Consider the following 21,129-nt stretch of genomic DNA (forward strand, 5'->3'; position numbering starts at 1 on the left):
ACAGAGAGGTGGAAAGAGTTTGGGAGATGCATTTTGTTTTGGACTAATACCCTAATGTCCATTTCTAGCCCAGGGCTGAAGAAGAAGAAGAATCTGGAAAAACAGGAGCAAGGAGAGAATTCCAAAGCTTAACTAGGGGAAGAGAAGATATGCTAGGAGGCTGTTCGTTCATTTTACTTTATTATTATTATTATTATTATTATTATTATTATTATTATTATTATTATTATTATTATTATGCTGGTAGACTGAAGGTGGTTCACCCAGTCACGCATGATGATTGATTGAACTCTGGATCTCTCTCTCTCTCTCTCTCTCTCTCTCTCTCTCTCTCTCTCTCTCTCTCTCTCTCTCTCTCTCTCAAATACTTGTATTCTCTTAATTGGAATTGAAAATTCTTTATAACTCAAATTCATTACATACCGTATTGCTTCTAAACTTCCGAACTCTCCACCTTCCTCTGCGTTCACGATTACACTTCAGACCTTGTGTCTGACGTGAGGCTGAGAATAATACGAAATAGGATCTGAGACGGGAGAGGATTCATTGAAACTTTCCCCTGGGAATATATTCGAATATTTTTTATGGTTTAGAATGCGTTCCCATTTTTTTCTTATTGTTTAGAATATGTGGTACATTTTTTCTTATTGTTTAGAATACGTTACAAGATTTTTTCATATTGTATAGAATACGTTACAAGATTTTTTTCTTACTGTATAGAATACGTTACAAAATTTTTTCTACATCTTTTCTTGTTTAGAATATGTACCTTAGTTTTTTCTTATTGTTTAGAATATGTTATAAATTTTTTTATTATTGGTTAGAATATCTTTTACATTTTTTCTTAGAATTTAGAATACGTGACAATATTTTTATCTTATTGTTTAGAAGATATACTACATTTTTTTCTTGTTGCTTAGAATACGTTATAATCTTTTTTCTTATTGTTTAGAATTACGTTACAGTATTTTTCCATATGGTTTAGATTACGTTCCAATCTATGTTCACATTCTGATTATCTCATTTTTTCTATACTCCAAATAAATTATTGCCCCATATGCTAAGCTCTTCATTGAATTCTTTTGCTTATACGTTGAATTTAACTTAAATCTTCGTAAACAAACTCATGAATTAAATATAAATGGCAGAGAATATCAGTAATTACAATTACAAATGTTTTTATTTTTTACTTTTGCAATTTTCTACACTTATGTCCCTTTTCGTCCATCCATGCGACTGGCTTTATTCTGCCGCACGCAAAGCAAGTCGACTTTGAACGAGTCACTCGGATGCGGTCCGTAATTGTATATTATCATCTCTGCGTCGATGTTTCCTTTCTCTCTCTCTCTCTCTCTCTCTCTCTCTCTCTCTCTCTCTCTCTCTCTCTCTCTCTCTCTCTCGATGTTCAGTGGCATGTAAACGTCCTTTTCCCCCCTCTTTATTGCCAAGGGCACCTCTGAGCTTAATGGAGAGAGAGAGAGAGAGAGAGAGAGAGAGAGAGAGAGAGAGAGAGAGAGAGAGAGAGAGAGAAATTTTAGGAAAAATCAAAAAATCAGATCTCAGGACTACAGGAATACATCAAAATTAAGATATATATATAGATATATATATATATAATATATATATATATATATAGAGAGAGAGAGAGAGAGAGAGAGAGAGAGAGAGAGAGAGAGAGAGAGAGAGAGAGAGAAAATTTTATGAAGCATTAGACGTGAATAGAGGAAAACATCAAAATTAAGATTTAAAATTACTGAGAAGGAGATATATATATGAGAGAGAGAGAGAGAGAGAGAGAGAGAGAGAGAGAGAGAGAGAGAGAGAGAGAGAGAGTCATGCGGATCGCCTGCCTTCCTTTGAAGCTATTGCAATCAAGTTCACGCTTATGAAGGATATACGTAATCCAACGCTTGGAAATTTAATCTGCCGGATAGGCGTTTTACACTAGCCCCCCCATCCCCTCTCTCTTTCCCCCCCTCTCTCCCCTCTCCTTGCTAAAATTCAGCCTTTCTTTGTTCCTTCTATATTCTCCCACCTCCCACCCCTTCCCCTGATACTTTTACACACCCCTACCCCCCCTCTCTCTCTCTCTCCTATACCTCTGTCATTGCTATAGTGTCACCCTCAGTGTTGCTCTGATGTACACGTGATGAAGTGCCGCTCGAATTACTTCTCTCTCTCTCTCTCCGGTGGAAAGTTTGTCCGTGTAGCATGTGATCGCGTTCCACTTTTTCTAATTCAAGTGCTCAGGCGATTGCGCGCGAGTGCGCTGATAGCGTGTGCGCGTGGATGCGCATAAGCGCTTGCAAGTGATCGCTTAAGCCTCTGGTGATGACTTTCTCGCAAAGTGGTGTTGTCGTTTGGGTAATTGGTGTGAGTTCTTTTGCAGTGGCTTCGATTTAGTTTGTAAATAACGTTCTTTTATTTGAAGTGTGTGTGTATGTGTATATAATATATATATATAGTGTGTATATATATATGCATAGAAATTATATATATAAATATATATATATAGATATATATAAATTATATATATATATATGAAATATATATATATATATATATATATATATATATATATATATATATATATATATATATATATATATATATATATATATATATATATATATATATATATATATATATATATATATATCAGTGCAAAAAGTTTTATTAATTTTTACAGGTTACTTTCGTAACAGAACTGAACAAAAATTTAGTAAATTACAGAAAACGATTATAGTATTTGAATAGCCTTTGTTTTTGAGGTTGTGCTTGAATCATCAGCCGTTACAGTGACACTACAAAATACAGAGGGAGAAAATACAGAGTACATTACAGTGACTGTATTATTCTGTACCGGGAAAACTTGAACCGCAGGCGTTGGACTACCCCAGACTTTACATGGATGGCTGTGTGTTCCTGGTAAGTCTCTCTCTCTCTCTCTCTCTCTCTCTCTCTCTCTCTCTTTTAAGTAGCAGTAGCGTGGAGACGTTTGATAGTGCATTTGTTTTTTAGTTTTCTGTAAGAGAAAATGATTGTGCCGGCTTTGTCTGTCCGTCCGCACTTTTTTTGTGTCCGCACTTTTTCTGTCCGCCCTCAGATCTTAAAAACTACTGAGGCTAGAGGGCTGCAAATTGGTATGTTGATCATCCACCCTCCAATCATCAAACATACCAAATTCAGCCCTCTAGCCTCAGTAGTTTTTATTTGATTCAAGGTTAAAGTTAGCCATAATCGTGCGTCTGGCAACGATATAGGACAGGCCACCACCGGACCGTGGTTAAAGTTTCATGAGCCTCGACTCATATAGCATTATACCGAGACCGCCGAAAGCTAGATCTGTTGTCGGTGGCCTTGGTTATACGATGTGCAGAAAACTCTATGGCGCCGAAGAAACTTCGGTGCATTTCTTACTTGTTTTTTATTGTCCTTGAAATGGATTTTCGTTCCAAGTTGCGTGTTTTGTCTTCAGTTCTTCGTGTTTGGAAGTTTTTTGTTATTTGAGCAGTAACACTGTCGACTGTTGTAAAATTGCATTCGTTCGTGACATTGGTGTCTCTCTCTCTCTCTCTCTCTCTCTCTCTCTCTGTAACACTAGTTTAAGAGACGCACTTTCAGCTAAAGGGTCGAATATCTTCCACCTTGACATTTTCTGTCTCACGTTTCGGTTTTTCACTTTCACTGGAAAATTGGTTCAGCCCCCTCTCTCTCTCTCTCTCTCTCTCTCTCTCTCTCTCTCTCTGTCAATAATTCGTTCTCAGCGTTTTCACTTTCATGTTGTGACGCCAGTTTTATTAACTACATCAATCTCTCTCTCTCTCTCTCTCTCTCTCTCTCTCTCTGCGTCAGTAAGTTAGATCTAGTGACGCCAGTTTTCTCCATAAATCTCTCTCTCTCTCTCTCTCTCTCTCTCTCTCTCTCTCTCTCTCTCTCTCTGTCAATAATTCTCTCTCTCAGCGTCAATAACCTCTATGTTGTGACGCCAGTTTTATTAACTACAATCTCTCTCTCTCTCTCTCTCTCTCTCTCTCTCTCTCTCTCTCTCTCTCTCTCTCTCTCTCTCTCTCTCTCTGCGTCAGTAAGTTAGATGTAGTGACGCCAGTTTTAGTAACCATAAATCAGTCTCTCTCTCTCTCTCTCTCTCTCTCTCTCTCTCTCTCTCTCTCTCTCTCTCTCTCTCTCTCTCTCTCCCCTTGGTCAATTGACACGGTCCTCTAAAACTTATCATATAGATCTTTCCTTAAATGTTCCGTCAATCTCTCAGTTCATTTAACCGCGATTGACGTAAGCAGTGAATTATGTAACTGGTGGTTAGTCGACTGTAGTGAGTCGGAGCAAGGACGGAGAAGGACATGGGCTAGCAGCCTCGTTGTAAAAAGATTTGATGAAAGCATGAAACCCACTGGAACCAACCTTTCTACAGAAAATAATATATTTACGAGGGCAGTTCTGCTATCAAATTCTGTATTACTATACATAACGTCAGTAATGATATATATTTACTGTACATATAGCCGCTATACGTTTTAGATTTCTTGTACATAATACATGCTCACGAACACTCACGCGTGTGGCGCGCGTGCACACACACACAAATATATGTATAATATGTATTTATATATGTATATAATTTATATATTATATAGTTTATGTATTATATGGCAGGGCAGCCGATCGAGGCTGCGGTCTAACCAAACGCCAAATCAAAGTCCTTCAAAAGAAGGCATCGTGCTTACCCCATATAAAAAATGGGAAAAAGCACGTTAAACGAAGAAGATTTATATGTATATGTGTGTATATATTTATATGCATATATACATAAATAGATATATATAGATATATGCGTATGAGATTTATGTGTGTACACAGTCACTTTTTGGCCTCCGTCTTTTCTGAAACCGGTGGAGAGAAACCATCATTTTAAACCTCGACAGACATGACACCACTGGACAGAAACCCTTCCCCCTGAATCCTTCGTCGCCTCTGACACCACAGGACGTAAGTCCTAGAAACCGTAGCAAGGATACCGCCAGTCAGAAGGAAAAGTTTACTCTTTTGACTGGTTGTTTTCAGTGGCATTGAAGCTCGCCAGCTACGACTGGATGCGTTCGGTGTCATTCGGTTTGCCGTGCGTGTTGACTGGGAGCGTTCGGTATCATTCGTTGAGGTTCTCGTGCATGTTTACCGGGTGCGTTCGTTGTCATTAAAACTTGCATGCTGGTAAGTGTGTGTGTGTTTACCGGGCGCGTTCAGTGTCGTTCAAGCGATGATGATACGAGAGCGTCAATTACCGATGAGGTCGTTTTACAGAGAATTGTTGTTGATAGTTTGCTTTGGTATTGTTTTTTTTTTTTGGCAGATTTTAACCTTGAAAATAATTGTTTGGCCTTTTTTTTTTTCCGTGGCAGGTACGTTAGATGTGAAAGGTTGCGTTTTGATTTGCCAAAGTCACGCACAAACACACACACACACATACCTACATATATATGTATATATGTGTATACACACACATATATATATATATATATATATATATATATATATATATATATATATATATATATATATATGTATATACATAAATATATAGATGAGACTTATGTTGAGGCGTATCTTAATTGTTGTTAACCTAGTATTTTGATGATGTGTGTTCGAAGTCCAAGTATTTTAATGATGTTTTGATGACCAAGGTCTAATTCCGGGACGTGATTATTACTTTTGCTTTTATTCATTCAGCTAGGCTCGGGCAGGCCGTCATTAGACATCGTCATTAGGCGGTTACGTGTATCATTAAATCTACGGTTGGTTTATGAGCAAGAGCCCGTGATGCCATAATGCCAGCTTAATCTTAAAAATATTATGAAAAATTTTCGCTTTAAACGGGTTTTCCATCTTGAATGATTTCGTGGTAATACAATTTTTCTGTTTTTATTTTTGCAAAAAACAATTACTCGGTCCTCAGTCAATTGATAAGTCGACTCTTCTGAGTAATCTTTTGAAATTATCTAACAAATATAATTAATACACATTTATTAACGATCATTAGTTTGTTCAATGTTGTAGAGTCATGATATATATTCGCAAGAAATGACTTTATTTCATTTATATTTCCGCTTAGTTCACTCCAATTGCGCTACCATGGTCCACATACGCGCTAGCTTTATGCAAACTATCAAAATTAACGTATGCAAATTGCTGCCAGTATCCGCAGCATCGCTTGGTTTCCAGCAAACAGATGGAATTAGAAAACTCTTTGGCATTCAGTGGGTTATTACGACTTGTTTTGGGCAACTGTGCATGGCCCGGATCGACTTCATCGCGGGAGGAAAAGTCGGGGATAATTACCCCAGATCTAAAGTAACTTTCCAGGTTCATTTTCGGAAGTAACCACGGGCTAATTACAGCTGTTTCGAGGTAATTACTCAGGGTATGGATTGCCGGTAGGTTAGGAAAATGTACCGCGAATTGTTTCCTTCGTAGGATCAATGTTGCGGACGGGGGAGTTTGCACCCCAAGACACGCGTGATTGATTTTATAATTGCCTCTGGGCCGTGGAACAGTGGGACAGTCTCCCTGGGGGGATGCTATGCAATTGGAACTTCGGAAGTTCAAGCGAAGACGCAATGCATTACTACCGTAATAACAATTCTCGTTGCGTTTTGATGATTCACTTCCATTCTTATCTGTTTATTTAGAAATTTGATGTTTTTAATTTTTTTTTTTTAATGAATGGTATCTCTTCTTTCTATATTTTTCTTTACCTCCTGTTACTTCTTTCTAATGAATACCGTATTCTTTGGAAGCTTGAATTTCAAGTCCGTGGCCCCTTTTGTGGGCTTATTCCATATGAATAGGTTTCGTCTTTTGAATAATAATAATAATAATAATAATAATAATAATAATAATAATAATAATAATAATAATAATAATAATAATAATAACTGGATTTGTTAAACTAATGTGGAAAGTAATTCTGTATGATAGCTCGTGGAGATAAGATAAATCTGAAATCTGAGAGGCATTCTTGAATTATAGACCATAAATGTAAAATTTTATACAATGAATTATTATTATTATTATTATTATTATTATTATTATTATTATTATTATTATTATTATTATTATTATTATTATTATTATTATTATTATTATTATTATTCAGAAAATAAACTCCTATTATATGAAACAAGCTTACAGGGGCCATCGACGTGAAATTCAAGCTTCCAAAGAATATGTTGTTCATTTGAAAGAAGTTATTAAAGATAACAGGAAATATTGAAAGAAGAGATCAGTTATCAGAAAAGAAAAAAGGCAAATTAATACATCAACAGATGAACATGTCAGTAAATTATTAAAATACCCAGCGAATTATTTTAGGATAGCAATGCATTGGATCTTCGCTTCAAATTTTGAGGTTCTAATTGCATAACATCTCCAGGAATCAGTGGATCAAACACGCTTTCTGAGCAGTTGATAACTATAATGTTTGGGTATCTAATTAGTACATAATACACCGCATAACATTATTTTCTTTATTCTGTAGCGGTAAGAAATGCGATAATTACGCCTCGTTTGACATTCAAAATAAGCCTTTGTATCGTGTAATATCTTAGAATAAAATTGCACCTGACCTTGCTTTAGGTCTGAGTGGTTACGCAGTCAGACGGACTCAGGCTCAAGCTGTCATTTAAAAGGGTTGTACGGTGTACAACACTCGCCAGTTTATTTCCCGAAGTGAGCGAGAACAGTTCGTTTCCTCTTGTCGCCACATTAGAAATAAATCCGTTAAGTTACACCTGTGTGTTATGGAAGTTACGTGCAGGTAAGAAGTTTTTATTTGTGGTTTTAATAAGAGCATGTAATGTGAACATCGTTTTGATTCAGATGTGGCAGAGGTGGCGGAGACGTTTCTCGTTTTCAACTTCCGTGGAATTAAACTTCAGAGAGAAATTTGACAGTTCTAAAACTTTATTTTTGAAGTTAAACCCGAATCTTTTTGAAGTTAAAACCGAACATAAATTGTGTGAATAATTATTTCCTTATTACAGACAGTGTTGTTGATAATATTTGTTAATCGTACCCCAAAAATAAAGTCAAGTTTGGAGTCATGATTGTAATATGGTTAACAGCTTCCAAAGGCTTAATTTGTAAAATGGCTCCGAGAGTTTTAATTTCCCAAATAGCTGTAAGCTTTAATTTATCAAATAGCTTCTTTCTTATTCGTCAGATAGCCTCAATTTTAAATTACCAGGCGGCTTCAGCTTGAATTTGTCAAATAGCTTCAGCTTGAATTTGTCAAATAGCTTCACTTTTAATTTGTCAAATAGTTTCAATTTTGATTTGTCAAATAGCTTCACTTTTAATTTGTCAAATAGCTTCACTTTTAATTTTCAAATAGCTTCACTTTTAATTTGTCAAATAGCTCCAGTTTTAATTTGTCAAATATACTAGGTGTCGAACTTCTCAGTTTTAGAGATCTTTCATTCCTCACACCGCTGGACTGTGGAACAGTCTCCCTGAGGATGTCATGCAATTGGAACCCGAAAGGTTCAAGCACAGCTACAGAGCATTACTACCCTAACGCAATTCTCCTTGTATTTTATCATTTATTTATATTTTATGTGGTTTGTTTATTTGTTAATTTATTTTTTCTTTTTAATAACATCTCTTTTTTCTGTATATCCTATTAGCCCTTGTTACTTCATTCAAATGAACGCCACATTCCTTGGAAGTTTGAATTTCAAATCAATGGCCCATTTAAGTCCTTAATAATAATAATAATAATAATAATAATAATAATAATAATAATAATAATAATAATAATAATAATAATAATCGTGAAAAAATCCACAATGGTGTGAATGTAAATATATATATTAGAAATATATATATATATATATATATATATATATATATATATATATATATATACTGTATATATATAGATATACAGTATATATATATATATATATGTATATATTTCTATAATATATATTTACATTTGCATTTGTCGATTTCTTCACCATTTTAGTGAATCATGCTATTATGAGATTTTTTAAAATAATAATAATAATAATAATAATAATAATAATAATAATAATAATAATAATAATAATAATAATAATAATAATAATAATTTAATTACTTTTAAATTTAAAATCCTTTTTTACCTGAACGTACAGCCTAAAAAAAACCAAAGGGGGAAATTGGTTGTCGAAAAACCCTGACACGACCGTCCGTTTTCATGGAGGTGTGATGAAGGTGGCACCGCGGTACCTGTCTTTGACAGGAACCCGTCCGCCGATGTGACAAGGTACCCGTCACCGCGTTCCGTCCGTTTGTGGACGCGTCAATTCCGAGGCTGGAGGGAAAAAGTTGAGGAGGTATTGGAGGAAAATTCCGCAGTTATGAGAGATATCCATTTTCGACGAGGGGAAGGGGGGAGGAGAGAGAGGGGAGTGAGTGGAGAGATAGGTTGTGGTGGGGGGGGAGGAAAGAGAGGGAAGGGGGAAGGGGAGAGAGGTAGAGAGTGGGGAGGAAAGAGGGGAAGGGGGAGAGATAGAGAGTGGGGGAGGAAAAGAGAGAGGGGGCGGGGAGTGGAAAGAGACATAGGAGTGAGGGGAGGGGAGAGAGAGTTGGGGGAGGAAAGAGAGAGAGTAGGGAAGGAAAGAGAGATAGAGAGAAGGGAAGGAAAGAGAGAGAGGGAGGGGGAGGAGAGAGATAGAAAGTGGGGAAGGAAATAGATAGAGGGAGAAGGTGAGGGGAGAGAGATAGAGAGAGGGGAGGAAAGAGAGAGGGAGAGGGATAGAGATTGGGGGGAGGAAAGAGGGGAGAGGGGAGGAAAGAGAGAGAGGGAGAGGGATAGAGAGTGGGGAGGAAAGGGGGAGGAGGAGGGGGGGCGGAGGGTACAAAATAGGTGTTAGTATTAGTCAAGATTTTCAGATGCGTAGGATACCTTTAAAAAATAAATATTCTCGTTTGGAAAATACGCTGTTGCATTTATATATTGTAGTCGTATAGAAGACTATATCGCTTTCATATACATTTGAAAATGAATCGTAGTTATTTGTTGTAGTCGTATGCAGGAACTTATCGTATTCAAATACATTTGATAATACACTTTTGTAGTTATTTATTGTAGTCGTGTAAAATATATTCGTATTCTCTACCTCTTGTTTCATACATTAATTCTTTATTGCTTCCTTTCATTGCGTTTTTGGTTTTTCCTCTTGTTAATTTTACTACCATGTTCACAGTTTTTATCATTCTTCATTCTTTGACTTCACTTTTCTTTCCTCCCTTGTGATATTAACATCTGTATCCATCTTCCCCAAAATTCCCCTCATTAATGAAATTCCCCTCACTCCACTCATATAATTCCCCAAATTCCCCTTTCCCCCTGAATCATACTTCATAAACATCTCACTATCCACTTACCAACCTTGAAATTCCCCCCAATTCTACTCCACTTCTCTCCCTTGGCCCAAAAATTCCCCCATTCGTTATTCCTACTACCCTAGGAATTTCCTTTAATTCCTCCTCTTCCTCCTACGCTTGAATTCCTCCCCCCCCTTCAGATTCCTCCTACGCTCAAGTTCCCAATGAATTCCTTTTTGACATTTTTTCCTCGGTTGAAGTGAGTCGGGAAATGTTTCGTCTTTGGGTCGAGTCTTAACCCTTCAATGCTTCTTGACTTTTGTGTGTGTGTGTATGTGGGTTTTACATCCCCCTCCCCATCCCTCTCCACCTTACCCTGCAAGAGGGAAGGGTGAAGGGTTAAGAAGGGAGGAGAGAGATCCTTTCTTCCCTTAAGAGGTAGGGGAACGGTGAGGGCGGGGGTGAGCGGTTTGAGTAGGGTGTATGGGAAGGGGAGGGGAGATATGATGTAATGGTATTGCCATCGGATGACGATTAAGAAAAATATATATATATATATATATATATATATATATATATATATATATATATATATATATATATATATATATATGTATGTATGTATGTAGAAATGAACAGTTGTGAATGGTAAGTGCACAAGCCAATATACGAGTAAATATATGTTGGACTGATGACAGTTGGTCTAAAGTGCATCTGTAGATAGAAATCAAGAAGTGGTAATTGCACATAATCATAATTGTATAAACGGACTGCATCTGTAAATAGAAATGGACAGGTTTAAGTGGCGTAATTTGTTTAGAAATAATAATAGCATAAGCATGTGTTCGACTGATGACAGTTGTGCACTAGTGCATCTGTAGGCAGAAATCAACATACGTAGACGGAAATTACACACAGCAATATAAACATGCGTTTATTTAATCTGGGCTGTACAATGTTGTACTCTTTTGTACATATTCTGGCTCTGTAAGAATTAAAAATTATATATATATATATATATATATATATATATATATATATATATATATATATATATATTTACCCCAAAAGAACGTCAAATGATTAATCATTAGCACTAAAATTCGATAAAAATGAAGTTTAACTTAGAACACTCTTCAGCTGAAGGCAGAGTATCTCTGTTCGAACCAGGTTTGAGTCTTGTATATAAAGTCTCTTATAATCTTAGCTCGGTTTCTGGCTGAGGTTTACGGAGGGAAACTTCGACACAGTTTGAGTACCGGGAACTCTGCCTTCAGTGCGACGGAGTGGTCTAATTTAACATCATTTTCATCGAATTTCAATACGTTAATGATAAATAATATGTTGATATTTTTCAGGTGTATATAGGCATATATACTATGTATATATTTATATATTTATATATATATATATATATATATATATATATATATATATATATATATATATATATATATATATATATATATCGTTATATATATACAAAAACTATCAAAATATGTTTAGATTGTTATGTTTAATTAACATTTACATCTGTTAATTTCTGTCTTCCGATGTACACACACACACACACACACACACACACACACACACAAGAATGCTCAGAGAAAGTGACCGCGTCTTCGAAAATGATTAAAGGTTTTATTACCCTGCAAAGCTGTTCTCCCATGTACTCACGAGTAATGAAAGAATTACGGGTGTCATTTGCAGTACACTGACCCTTTCAACCGTACAGCACAGCGCCATTGTTATGTAAAGGGCCTCTCCCCAGCTCCACGGATGCTGTGCTTTCTGTCTGTGTTAAACTTCTCTTCATTTATTTATTCTTCCAGTTATCAGTTCGCATTCAGAGATGTGGTTGTTGTATAACTGTTGCCTTCCCTGACTTCTCAGCAATCATTATTAAACATTAGACCCTTGCCAGGTACTTAGTTTTGTTGTTAGATTAACCACTGTTCCGTGAGGATTGTAACTTACTGTAATGTCAAACTAACTTATTAATCTGCTGAGCAGTTTTCTGTAATTCCTTTCATTGTCGTTTTTTTAATGCTGTTGTTTATTTTACATTATTACACTTTTTGTATGTCTGCACTGTTCTATCGTTTGTTTCTTGTTTGTTTCGAATAACTTGTTCTTCTGTGTCATGACTCCTCTTGAACAGACGTATCTATACGCAACAACGTGTTCTTTCTCATAGCTGTTATAAGAGACTGATTTTGAAGCAGCAAATTATTCTCTCATAACATAATTATAATCGAACAGATATTGCTCTGTGGAGAACTTGTCCTTCTTTGTCTTAACTATTATTGAACAGACATTTCTCTTCTTGCGCAATAACCTGTTCTTCTGTGCCTTAACCGCTTTTGAACAGACGTGTCTGTATGCAGTAACTTGTTCTTCTGTGTCATAACTGCTTTTGAACAGACATGTCTGTATGCAATAACTTGTTCTCCTGTGTCATAACTGCTCTTGAACAGACACGTCTGCATGTAATAACTAGTTCTTCTGTGCTATATCTTTAATTTAAACAGATATGTGTTTGCACAATAACTAAGTGTTCTGTGTTGAATGTCGTTGAACAAATACGAACTTATGCAATAACTAGTTCCTCTGTTTCTGAAGGCAAAAAACGGCGTCAGTAACCTAGGTATTGTGACGCCAGTTTAGTAGCCATAAATCAGTCAGTCAATCAACTTCCATATAACAGCTTTTGAACAGATGCGCCTGCGCAGTAACCTCTCCCCTGACGTCACTCCTTTTGAAGTTGTACGTCTTAATGGCGATAATGATTCCGACATAAAATCCCCCCTCCTCGTTCTGTTTGATCTCGTTCCTTACGCTCACGGCACCTTCCTCTTCTTCTTCTTCTTCTGCTTCTTCTTCTCTGAGCGAAATTGCAGAAATTGCATCATCACTCGCGAAATATTAAAAAAGGATATACGTCAGTGGAACGGGGAACGCACGCCCCCCTCCCCCCCCCCCCGAAAGTGTAGACCTTAATTACCTCGTGGAAAACGGAATGAATTTCCGAGTGCCGCATATCTCTCTCTCTCTCTCTCTCTCTCTCTCTCTCTCTCTCTCTCTCTCTCTCTCTTCCATGAAATGGAAAAAGAGATTCTCGAAGAAATGTGATTTACGTCGCCTGAACTTTTTTTTTTAGATGTTACGGTTGTTTGACGCGGTAAAGTGGCTTGGTTTACGCGGTAAAATTGTTTGTTTGATATAGTGAAATTGTTTGTTTGTCACTGTAAAATTGTTTGTTTTGATGCGGTAAAATTGTTTGTATTATACGGTATAATTATTTGTTTTACTTGGTAAACTTGGTTGGTTTACACGGTAAAATTGTTTTACACGTTGTGAAATTGTTTGTTTTACGCGGTAAATTTGTTTGTTTCACACAGAAAAGTTTTTTGTTTTAAATGGTAAAATTGATTATTTTACACGGTAAAAATGTTAGTTTTACACGGCAGAACTGTTTGTTTTTATGTGATGAAATTATTTGTTTTACACGGTAAAATTGTTTGTTTTGCACTGTAAAATTGTATCTTTTACGCGGTAAAATTGTTTGTTTTGCACAGTAAAATTGTATCGTTTACGCGGTAAAATTATTTGTTTTGCACAGTAAAATTGTATCTTTTACGCGGTAAAATTGTTTGTTTTACACGGTAAAATTTTTGTTTTGCACAGTAAAATTGTATGTTTTACGCGGGAAAATTGTTTCATCGTAAAAAACAATTTTCCCGCGTAAAACAACCGTAACATCAAAACCGCTACACGCGTAAAACGCTCGCGCGCGCGCGATTCACAATAAAAAGTTCAAGCGACGTAAATCACATTACTTCGAGATTCTCTCTCCCAATTTCGTGGGCAAGAGAGAGAGAGAGAGAGAGAGAGAGAGAGATGCGGAACTCGGACATTCATTCCGTTTTCCACGAGGTAATTAAGGTCTACCCTTTTGGGGGGAGGGCGGCTGGGGGCATTCCACTTTCCACTGACGTATACTTCTTTTTAACATTTCACGAATGATGCAGTTTCTGCAATTTCGTTAGAAGAAGAAGAAGAAGAAGAAGAAGAAGAAGAAGAAGAAGAAGAAGAAGAAGAAGAAGGGGCAGTAAGCGCCCGGAACGAGATCAAACAGAATGAAAAGAGGGGAATTTTATGTCGAAATCAACATCACCATTAAGACATAATATATACTGGTCGCTGGTATAGTGGTTATTGTCTGGATTGCCACTCAGATGTCATGAGTTCGCGCCTCCCCCAGGGCGATTAAAAAATCACTGGCTCTCATGATCAGTTACTGCCGCGGTGTTGGATGTTTGGTGGGAGGTTGAAACCAACATATTCTTTGTAAGCTTGAATTTCAAGTCATTTGCCTTGTGGGCTTGTTCCATATGAATAGGTTTCATTTACTGAATAAAATAATATAGAATAATATGTGACGATTCAAAATGAGTGATGGCAAAGGCTTGGGTATTGCGCAGGTGTAGTTCTGGCCAGTCACGAAACGGAAGAACTGCTGTAGTCATTGCATAAGTTCGTATTTGTTCAGCGGAATTTAACATAGAAGAATTAGTCACTGTACAGATACATATCTGTTCAATGGAAGTTATGACACAGAAGAACAAGTTATTGCGTACAGGCGTGCCTGTTTAATAACAGTTATGACGCAGAAGTAGTTATTCCCAAGAGATGTGCCTTTTAAACACGGTACAGTTTTTGTTTGTTTTAGGCAGTAAAATGGTTTCTTTTACACAGTAAAAATTTTCGTTTTACATGATAAAACTGTTTTACATGATAAAATTGTTTGTTTTACATGGCAAAATTATTGGTTTCACGCGGTACAATTTTTTGCTTAACACATGCTCTGGGCATTACGATCCCTTGATTTGTATTTACTGTAATAATACGTACCTTTAAAATCCATAGGTATTTGAATCTTACGAGCGTGTGTTACAACACATACATACACATATACATTGTTGCGTAATGTGTAATGTTCTCAATGGGTTTCCACTCGAACTCTTCTTGTTTTGTAAAGGTCAAGTGTATAAAGTGTATAGCACAACACTGTGGTCGAGTCCCATGGCTAATAACAGCTGACTTATTACTTTCGAAAGCGAGAACGTGTTTATAACTTGGGTTCCTATCTTCTTCAGTGGGGATGTGTTTACATTTTGGCTTTTTAACTCCTTCAGTTGGGAGATGAAGGCATTGCGCATTTCCCTCTCATAGGCCTTTGCATTTATAAAAGACGAACGCTGGGATGGTGTAGATACGTTCACTTCGGTTTTCGTAAAGGTGTGAGGCTTATCTAGAGAAAGTCAAGACATGGAAAAGTTAACGGGTCATTGTGGCTATTAAGAATACGTGGTTTTTGTGAATGCGACCATTACGTGGTAGGTATTGTTTTCAGCCAATGAGGCCAAAAAAAAAAAAAGTGAAATGTTACAGTACGGTGGTGGGGATGGATTTGTGTTTAGTACTTGTTCTCTCTCTCTCTCTCTCTCTCTCTCTCTCTCTCTCTCTCTCTCTCTCTCTCTCTCTCTCAGTGGGGCAACTAATTTGTTACGGAAGCGTCAGTGAGTATTTTGTTTTCGCTCTAAATGCCTGAAAATAAAAATGATGATAAAAAAAAAACGTGAAATGTTACAGGACTGTGGTAAGGATGGGTTTATATTCAGTGGTTCTCTCTCTCTCTCTCTCTCTCTCTCTCTCTCTCTCTCTCTCTCTCTCAGAAGCATGACAGTTCCATTTATAAAGGTAAAGGCGATAGAAGTGACCATAAGAAATATAAAGAGATAGCATCATTTAGTTTGCCAGGGAAAGTGTATGATTAGATTTTGATTGAGAAAGTGAAACAGATGACACAAGGACTGACAGGAGAAGAACAGTGTGAGTTAAGATAAGGAAGAGGGTGGAGGATCAAGTTTCTGTTATGAAAGTTATGTGAAAAGTTTGAGAATTAAGGGAAAAACTGGGTATGGCGTACATAGGCCTATATGAAGTCTGTGATATATTAGAGAAGCATTATGGAAGGAGTTGAGAATTTATGTAGGAGGTGAGTTACTGTGGAAGTGAAGTATGAGTTAGTATTTGTAGACAGGATGACTGGTTTTGGTGTAAAAGTGGGTCTGAGGCAACGGGTTGATTAAGTCTTCTTGGGTATTCAACACCTTTATGGATTTAGTGATTCAAGAGGTCATGTATGGTTGGAATTTGCATGTGGTATAGTGCTGATTGGGGATAATGGTGATAAACTACAGAAACTAGGGAAAGAGTGTGAAAGTGTTTACAATCAGAAGAGCTAAGAGTGAATGTGAATAAGTAAGATGTGAAAGTGAATGGAAACCAGGGAGATAAAAGCAATTAATGTTATAATGGGATGATTGTAATGGATGATAGTAAGAAGGTAATGGGGCAAGAAAGGCAACAGGGTGTGTGCAAAAGATTGGTAGAGACCTAAATTGTCTCTGGAAGCCAAGGTGGTAAGGATTGAAGGGATTGTTGAGCCAACTCACCTTTGTGGAAGAAAGGTGGGGAATTTGAATATGAATGAGAGAAAAATACTTGAAGCTCTCGAGATCAATTGTTTGGTTAGTTTATGCAGTGTAAGAGTTAATGGGGTGAGAAATGTGAAGATATATAGCAGGATTGTTTGAAAGGTTAGTGCAGGTAAAAAGATGAATCACAGCATTTTGAGATGGTTTGGTCATGTGGAGGAAATGGATAATAAGAGGTTGGTAAGAATAGAGCGTATATTAGAAAAGAAAGATAATGAAATTTGTGTGTTAAGTTGCCAGGAGTTTTATCTTGGCTACGGTTAAAATGTGGGATAATTTGCATAGTGCAGTTGTAAAACCCCCTGATCTCCAAATGTTTTAGCGTTTGCCAATCCATTCCTTTTCTCTGCTGACGTCTCCTGAATTTCAGGTGTATCGGTTTTATTTTCATTTCCCTCGTATTTAATTATTTATTACCTTTATTACTTTCTCTCTCTCTCTCTTCAGGGTGATTTTCTTTGGAGCCCTCTGTCCACAAGGGTTTTCAGCTGAAGATTTAAAGAAAGTAAGAAAGAATGATATGGCAATAAATGTCCGCCTGTAATTTGACATGGAATATTCTCCACACTTTCTCTCCACCATTTGTCTTCTGAGATATAAGCGATGTGCACTCATCTTTTCATACCCTTATCTCGCCCAAACTGCTGGACGCGACACAATATGAGATCTCTCTCTCGGACGAAAAGTTAAACTGAAGTGATGAATCTCTCCTCTTCGATTGATACCAATCCCCCTTTGAGCATGATTCAATAAAAGGCAACGCCGATGATAAAAGACACATACACACATACACACACACGTACAACACAGGGGCAGCTAGACGCTCACACACACACAGACACACACACACACACACACACACACACACACATCCTCTTTTGCCCGAGCGTCAAAGCGATAATCTCTGATATATGTAGGGAAATGTCGGCTCTATTGCCGTCCGGAGGATTGCTAAGCGATCGCCGAGGAAAGAGACGAAGCCTCTAAGGTCGTTCTTCCCGCCCAAAGCCCTGGGAGTTTCGACCTTAGGCGTCGTTTGAGCGTCGCGTCGCGTCGTCGTCTCTTGGCGCGCTGTGGCTGGGAAGGAGGGTGAGAGAGGTGGGGGAAGGATCTGGGAAAGGGGAGGGGGGGGAGAGGATTCCAGCACAAAGGAAGATTTTTAGACGGCATTTTATTTTCGCGGTTGGATTCACTGCTGAGGAATCGAGAGATGGAGCTTTGGCGGTGCTAAATCTCTACTTCTATCTCCCCCCCCCCGAACCCTTTTCCTCCTCCTTTCCAACCCCCTTCCCCCCCATTCCCATTCCATCCTTCAGTTTTGCTCCATGCCTTAACATTTATTACTGGTCTGAGATTACTGACGAGTTGAATTCACGCTGGGAATATGCCATTTAAAACCCATTTAACACGTGTAGCGTTTGCCGAGGGCTCATAGCGCACCCGGATGAATTACGTCTGGATGGCTATATTTTGTACTTATTGCTTAAAAGCTCGCATCCCTGTGCGTGCACGCAAACGCGCGTGCGTGGTACACATGCATAAATGCAATTGGAAGCATGCATTCACTTCTCCATATATACTTTGTATCAGTCCCCTGAAGGTGGCTTGATTAATTAGCAATAAAGCCGACACCGGTCAGAATCTACAACCGTGTTTCATTTCAGAAAGGTATATATATATATATATATATATATATATATATATATATATATATATATATATATATATATATGTGTGTGTGTGTGTGTGTGTACATATGTATGTGTGTATATATAGATAGATAGATAAATAGATAGGTAGATAGAAAGATAGATAGATACATATAGAAATTTCTGACTCGCATCAGGATCAGCCCAGGTCTTTCAATTGAAAGACCAGACCGCTGCCAACCAAGCCACACGTCATAAAAGAAGTTGGAACCTGGGTACCACTGTTCTTAAGGCTTTACCAGGGCAGGCTAACTGCTTGCATACCAGCTTGTTTTCCCCAGCTTCCTGCGGAAATATTTATTCAGGAAAAGTTAAAAGCTTTCCTAGAAACTTGTATCTTTTCCTGAATAAATATCTCCGCTAGATACCATCCAGTTTAAATTAAATCCTGTTAGTAATCGTATTAATCCACAGAGCAATTGTGTAAGTGATAAAAGTTTTATATATATATATATATATATATATATATATATATATATATATATATATATATATGTGTGTGTGTGTGTGTGTGTGTGTGTGTGTGTGTGTGTGTGTGTGTGTGTGTGTGTAATTCTAATAGCCACAATGGCCTCTTAACTCCTCGAATCCGAGAAGTTAAGAGGGCATTTTAACTATTAGAATTACTTATAATGTCTGGTAAAAGTGACCAGTAGATTCTACACACACACACACACACACACACACACATATATATTAATCAGCTAGGTCCACAGATGGAATGTACGAATAAGTAAATGGACATAGGAATAAATATGTCAAGGAAATAAGATAAGTGCATAGAATATTATAATGACATCATACCTCTCTTACGGCCAGTAATGAGGTAGATGAATAAATAATGAATAAATAAATACGTATGAATGAAAAAGCAAGTAATTGGTATGAAGTCATAAAGAAATAAATGCACAGCTGCTGAAAATGAAATCTCTCTCTCTCTCTCTCTCTCTCTCTCTCTCTCTCTCTCTCTCTCTCTCTCTCTCTCTCTCTCTCTCTCTCTCCCTTCTCCATTCATTCAGCCTCATCCACATTCCAACGGAATGAGATAACGAGGTGAAGCCCAGCGTTTTAAGTGTAGTACAAACGCTTTAGCATGCATGCAAGTTCACATCATCATCATCATCATTATCATCCCCTGTCATCATTATCATCATGCGCCTATCATTATCATCATCATCATCATGCCCCTGTCATCATTATCATCATGCACCTATCATCATCATCATGTCCCTATCATCATCGTCATCATCATCATGCACCTATCATTACCATCATCATCATGCCCCTATCATTACCATCATCATCATGCCCCTGTCACCATCATCACCATGCCCCTATCAATATCATAATCATCACCATGCCCCTATCATCATCATCATCACCATGCCCCTATCATCATCATCATGTCCCTATCATTATCATCATCATACCCCTATCATCATCATCATCATGCCCCATCATCATCATCATGCCCTTATCATCATCATGCTCATACCATCATCATCATCATCATTATCATCATGCCTCCTATCATCATCATCATGCCCTTATTATCGTCATCATCCTGCCCCTATCATCATCATCATCATGCCCCTATCATCATCATCAAGCCCTTATTATCATCATCATCATCATGCCCCTATCATCATCACCACCATGCCCCTATCAGGGCACTTTGGTCTCTTCCCGCTTAGCTGTTTGACTTCTTTAACTTGAGCTGGATTCGGTTTTAATTTTTATTCAAGGAGAAAATATAATCCTTCGAGCTGAGTCCTACGGGAGTCTGTGATCCCTGGGTATGTGGGTATTCATTTCCTGGGTATCTGTGTATTTCACCTGGGTATTTGACCATTTAATATTTATCTTATGTATTTCTTTATCTTCTTAGTTTGGTATTTATTGACCTTTGTGTATATTCATTCCTTGGGTATCTGTGTATTGTATCGCCGGGGTATCTGTGTATGTGGTTATTCATTTCCTGGGTATCTTGTGTTTTTCATCTGGGTATGTGTATTTTATCGCCTGGGTATCTGTGCATTTCATCGCGTGGATATTTGCATATTGTATCGGCTAGGTACCTGGGTATTTCGTTGCCTGGGTATCTGTGGTATTTCATCGTCTGGGTATCTGTGTATTTCTTGGCCTGGGTATCTGTGTATTTTATCGCCTGGGTATCTGTGTATTTCATAGCCTGAGTATAGTGCCACACTAATATATGTGTGTGTATATGTGAGCAGTGCCACTCCCACCCTATCCCATTTTGTTAATTTATTAAGCGCCAGACCCTCCACGTTTCGGTCGCAAGAGTGCCAGGTGGGGGTAGTTTCTCTCTCTCTCTCTCTCTCTCTCTCTCTCTCTCTCTCTCTCTCTCTCTCTCTCTCTCTCTCTCTCCCCCTTAGAAATTCAGTCAACTTTTATTGAATCAGATTGTAAGTTAATTGCTTGATTGTTTTTCGATTGTGGTGAGAGAGAGA

The 21,129-nt window shown here is 37.5% G+C and overlaps 1 protein-coding gene across 8 annotated transcripts in view; it reads left to right on the forward strand.

The window, feature by feature from the left end:
- Positions 1 to 21,129, forward strand: part of Mgat4a (alpha-1,3-mannosyl-glycoprotein 4-beta-N-acetylglucosaminyltransferase a) — a 377,735-nt gene that overhangs the window by 157,143 nt on the left and 199,463 nt on the right. Inside the window, exon 1 of one of the 8 annotated variants that reach the window (XM_067100284.1) lies at positions 2,897 to 2,928. The exons of the other annotated variants lie outside the window; for them this stretch is intronic. Coding sequence (XP_066956385.1) covers positions 2,912 to 2,928 — 17 coding nt within the window. The 5' untranslated portion in view covers positions 2,897 to 2,911. Of the gene's footprint in view, positions 1 to 2,896; positions 2,929 to 21,129 lie in introns of those variants that run through there. 8 annotated transcript variants of the gene reach the window in all.

This window comes from Macrobrachium rosenbergii, chromosome 56 (genome assembly GCF_040412425.1).
Source record: "Macrobrachium rosenbergii isolate ZJJX-2024 chromosome 56, ASM4041242v1, whole genome shotgun sequence".
NCBI lineage: Eukaryota > Metazoa > Arthropoda > Malacostraca > Decapoda > Palaemonidae > Macrobrachium > Macrobrachium rosenbergii.